The 4,951-nt window shown below is 46.8% G+C and overlaps 1 protein-coding gene across 1 annotated transcript in view; it reads left to right on the forward strand.

Annotated features, from left to right (window-relative positions):
• ARID3A (AT-rich interaction domain 3A) overlaps nt 1-4,118 on the forward strand; it is a 37,374-nt gene extending 33,256 nt beyond the window's left edge. The window contains exons 6-8 of the mRNA XM_003788682.3: nt 266-562; nt 2,477-2,575; nt 3,725-4,118. Of these exons, the coding sequence (XP_003788730.1) occupies nt 266-562; nt 2,477-2,575; nt 3,725-3,966 (638 nt within the window). The 3' untranslated portion in view covers nt 3,967-4,118. The remainder of the gene's footprint in view (nt 1-265; nt 563-2,476; nt 2,576-3,724) is intronic.
• Nucleotides 4,119-4,951: the final 833 nt, after the last annotated feature.

The raw sequence follows: 4,951 nt of genomic DNA on the forward strand, positions 1-4,951 counted from the left end.
AGAAGAATCGCCTAAGCCCAGGAGTTGGAGGTTGCTGGAGCGACTCCGCTGCACTCTACCGAGGGCGAAAAAGTGAGACTCTGTCTCTACAAAAAAAAAAAAAAAGAAGGGATTTTATAAGCTCTTAGATCCCAAAACCTGTCCACTCTGGACAAGATAGGAGCACCATAGTAGTAGGGATATTCAAGAGGTACATGTTCTTGCCTTGTCTTGAAGGTAGGTCCCAGTCCCTTCTGGCCATCAATTCTTCTTTTCTCCTGTCTAGAGGAGGACTCAGCCATCCCTATTACGGTCCCTGGCCGCCTGCCTGTGTCCCTCGCAGGCCACCCTGTGGTTGCAGCCCAGGCAGCAGCAGTGCAAGCAGCAGCTGCCCAAGCAGCTGTGGCAGCACAGGCAGCTGCTCTGGAGCAGCTTCGGGAGAAGCTGGAGTCTGGGGAGCCTCCTGAGAAGAAGATGGCCCTGGTAACTGACGAGCAGCAACGGCTCATGCAGCGAGCTCTGCAGCAGAACTTCCTGGCTATGACAGCCCAGCTGCCAATGAGCATACGGATCAACAGCCAAGGTACCAACCCAGTGGTGGACTCTGCATGTGTAGCAAAATAGAGGTCTTAAAGCTAACATGTGTAAAGAGTGCCTATAAATCAATAAGAAAAAAAATAGTAGAAAAAAGATGCAGGTGTGACTAGTAAGTTCATATGAAAAGGTGTTCAACTCCATCTAATTAGGGATCTACAAATTAAGACAAAATTGTCAGCTTGGAGCCTATAGCTCAGTGGCTAGGGCGCAGGCCACATACACTGGGGCTGACGGGTTCAAACCCAGCCTGCCTGGCCCAGGCCTGCCAAACAACAATGACAACTACAAAAAAAAAAAAAAATAGGCCTTGTGGTGGGCACCTGTAGTCCCAGCTACTTGGGAGGTTGAGGCAAGAGGATTGCTTAAGCCCAAGAGTTTGAGGTAGATGCCACGGCATTCTAGGAAGGATGACATAGTGAGACTCTCTCAAAAAGAAAAAAAGAAGAAATTGTCATCCAACCAGAGCTACATAGTATAAAGTATTGGTCAAGATGTAGGGAAAAGGGAAATAGGCTCCCTTGGGGCTGCTGGTGGAAAGGTAAATAGGTGACAATTTGGCAGTTTTCTCCCCCGGGGATAGTAGGTGGGAAGGCAAAGTCTGGCTGTTTCTCAGGCTGGAATGCAGTGGCATCATCATAGCTCACTGCACCCTCCAACTCCTGGACTCAAGCAGTCCTCCTGCCTCAGCCTCCCACGTATCTGGGACTACAGGTGTGCACCACCACTTCTGGCTAATTTTTCTATTTTTTGTAGCGATAGGATATGGCTGTGTTGCCCAGGCTGATCTCAAACTTCTGGCCTCAAGCAATTCTCCTGCCCCAGCCTCCCAGAGTTCTGGGAGTACAGGTGTGAGCCACTGCATCTGGCCAACAATCTCTTTTAAAATAGAAAATGTGTTTTCCCTGTGGCCTATTGATTCTGTTTGGTATCTATAGCAGAGAACATTAGTACACAAGGAAACACATATTTATAAGGATGTTCATTGTGGTCATTTGCATAATGTCATTTGTAGTAGTGAACCCTTGAATCAACTTGAAGTGTCCATCAGGAAGGAATGAATAAATCAAGTCACAATTTTAAAAGAATGAGATGATTTGGGTGCGCTGATATCTCTTAAGTCTTAAACCATGACAACAGCAAAGATATGCTTTTTTTTTTTTTTTGAGGGGGGGACAGAGTCCACTCTGAGTGGAGTACTGTGGCATCATAGCTCATAGCAACCTCAAACTCTCAAGGGATCCTCTTGCCTCAGCTTCTCAAGTAGCTGGGACTAAGGTGCCTGCCAAAATGTCCAGCTAGTTTTTCTATTTTTAGTAGAGATGGGGTCTGACTGTGGTTTTCAGGCTGGTCTTAAAGTCCTGAGCGCAAGCTATCCTCCTCAGCTTCCCAGAGTGTTAGAATTACAGGCGTGAGCCACTGCACCCAACCTTAAATATACACTCTTATTCAACACATACATGTTGAGTACCTGCTGTGTACACGGATGATAGAGCATAATTGTGAAAATATAGTCCTCACCTTTGTGAAGCTAGTCTAATAGGTGAGACACACAAAAAGAATACTTCCTAGGGCTGGGCACCTGTAGCTGAAGTGACTAAGGCACCAGCCACATATACCAGAGCTGATGGGTTCAAATCCAGCCTGGGCCTGCCAAACAATAATGACAACTACAACCAAAAAGTAGCCTGGTATTGTGGTGGGTGCCTGTAGTCCCTACTCAGGAGGTAGAGGCAAGAGAATCACAAGCCCAGGAGTTGGAGGTTGTTGTGAGCTGTGATGCCACAGCACTCAACCCAGGGTAACAGCTTGAGGCTCTGTATCAAAAAGCAAACAAACAAACAAAAAACAGTTTCTAGATCTATTTATGATTATAAACGGATGGTTTTTCTCCTTTCCACAGCCTCCGAGAGCCGCCAGGACTTAGCTGTGAACTTGACTGGCACCAACGGCAGCAACAGTATTAGCATGTCTGTTGAGATTAATGGCATCATGTACACAGGTAGGATGGCCCTGGTCCCACTCAGCACTGTGCTCTGCACAAAGTAGTCAACAAATACAGATTCATTGCTATGCTGAGTTTTCCAAATTTCCTTCTTAAAAAACGTGGAGTTCGGGGCCACGCCTGTGGCTCAGTGGGTGGGACACTGGCCCCATATGCCGAGGGTGGTGGGTTCAAACCCATCCCTGGCCAAACTGCAAAAACAACAACAACAAAAATACCCAGCGCCTGTAGTCCCAGCTGCTCGGGAGGCTGAGGCAAGAGAATCGCCTAAGCCTAGGAGTTGGAGGTTGCTGTGAGCTGTGTGATGCCATGGCACTCTACTGAGGGTGATAAAGTAAGAGAGACTGTCTCTACAAAAGAAAAAAAAAAATACATGGAGTTGGGCTTATGGTTCATAGATGCCACTAGGTCGTGCTGTCAGCACAGAGCAGTCTGGTTGCTGTGTGTACAGAGGACAAAGCAAATGGAGAAGTGGCTAATGGGAGGTCATTTTTTTTTTTTTTTTTTTTTGAGACAGAGCCTCAAGCTGTCCCCCTGGGTAGAGTGCCGTGGCATCACAGCTCACAGCAACCTCCAACTCCTGGGCTTAAGCGAGTCTCCTGCCTCAGCCTCCCAAGTAGCTGGGACCACAGGCACCCGCCACAATGCCCGGCTATTTTTTGTTTGCTGCAGCCATTATTGTTTGGCGGGTCCGGGCTGGGGATTCGAACCCGCCACCTTAGGTGTATGTGGCTGGCGCCTTAGCCAGTTGAGCTATAGGCGCCGAGCCGGGAGGTCATTTTTGTCCTAGGGGGTCCATAGATGGCCTTTTGGAGGGGTCAGTATACTCCTGAAATACAGGCAAAATGTGTATACTTTCATATTGAATCTTACAAGGACAGGAGCCAGCCATGTACATATCCAGCCTATGGCCCCACATCACCAGCAAATAACCACTGGGAATTGCGGGGGGTCTCTGTACAAGAGCTGTGTGCATGTGTGTACATGTGCTCAGTGTGCAAATATACATATATGTACACATAGGTGTATGTGATGTATGAGCACCCACGGTTGAGAAGTTTATAAATTGGGAGCACCGTGTTGATCTCTCTTATCTGCCTCATGTTTTTTAAACTCCACGACATGTCTCTTCTATCCTTCCATTAGGAGTGTTGTTTGCTCAGCCACCAGCCGCCATGTCATCCTCAGCTTCCAACAAAGGCAGCAGTGGAGGTGGCAGTGGTGGCGGCTGTAGCAGCAGTGCTGGTGGCGGCGGTAGCAGCGGGAGCAACACAGGCAGCCGGGGAGGAAACAGCGGGACCAGCAGCAGTGCGGGCAGCCAGGCTGGGCCAGCAGGGTCATCTGCAACCCCCACATCTTCTACCTCAAATAATTCTACATTGCCTTAACCGCCTCACTTCCCACCTGCCACCTTCTAGGAGCCCACCAGACTGGGATCAAGGGGATCAAGGTGGGCCAGGCAGGGGCCAGGATGGCGGAAGATACATACGGGTGGGGAAGGAAGATATCCACAGAGGAGCCACAGCTGACGCCAAAAAGAAAAGGGAAAAAAAAAAAAAAAAAAAAAAAAAAAAAAAAAAATATATATATATATATATACACACACATATATATATAAAGGAAATTTAATAAAACAGGGGAAAACCAAGGAACACTTGAATTTCTCAGGTTTTGGACATTCAGAGAGATGAATTGTGAGGACAGCAAAGGGAATTAGAACACAGAAAGAGGCAGGTATTTCCTAGGTTTTTCCTGAGGTCCTGGTGAACTGAAGGCTCTGGTGTCTACTTAGGACCAGCTGCAATGTCAGGCCAATCCTGTTTACCTCATACACCCCTGTACTGTGTGTTTTCATTTTTGTCTGGTTTTTCTTTTTTTATTTTTCTTTTTTTTTATTCATCACACACTCACCACTCCAAGCTCTTTGTGTTGAATGAAACCCCTGAACTGAGATCACTGAATTTTTTTTTTCTTGTTGCTTTAGGAACTTTTTTCTTTTTAAAGTAATAGTGACATTCAGACTCTATGGGGACTTTGTAATAAGTTTCAGGGGTTTTGTTTTGTAAATATTTTATTTTATTCTTAGGGGAGGGAATCAAACCTTAGGAAAAGGATATCTATATATCTGTATACATGTGTTCATTCAGGGAAACCTAACTTAAAAAAGCAAAAACAAGACAAAAAAGTAATAACCTTTTTATTTTTCCCATGACTGATTTGGGTTCATTTGTTTCCTGGGGTGCATTGGGCAGTGCCCAGGACACTGGATCCCTGGGGCTGGAGCCATGGATGTGATGAACTCAGGTGCTGCAGGCCAGGCAGGCAGGGTGGGAGGTACATGTGTGGGGTCTGTGAGGGGCTGGGGGGATGGTG

This window comes from Otolemur garnettii, unplaced genomic scaffold (assembly GCF_000181295.1).
Source record: "Otolemur garnettii isolate 467f Iridium unplaced genomic scaffold, OtoGar3 scaffold00029, whole genome shotgun sequence".
Lineage (NCBI taxonomy): Eukaryota > Metazoa > Chordata > Mammalia > Primates > Galagidae > Otolemur > Otolemur garnettii.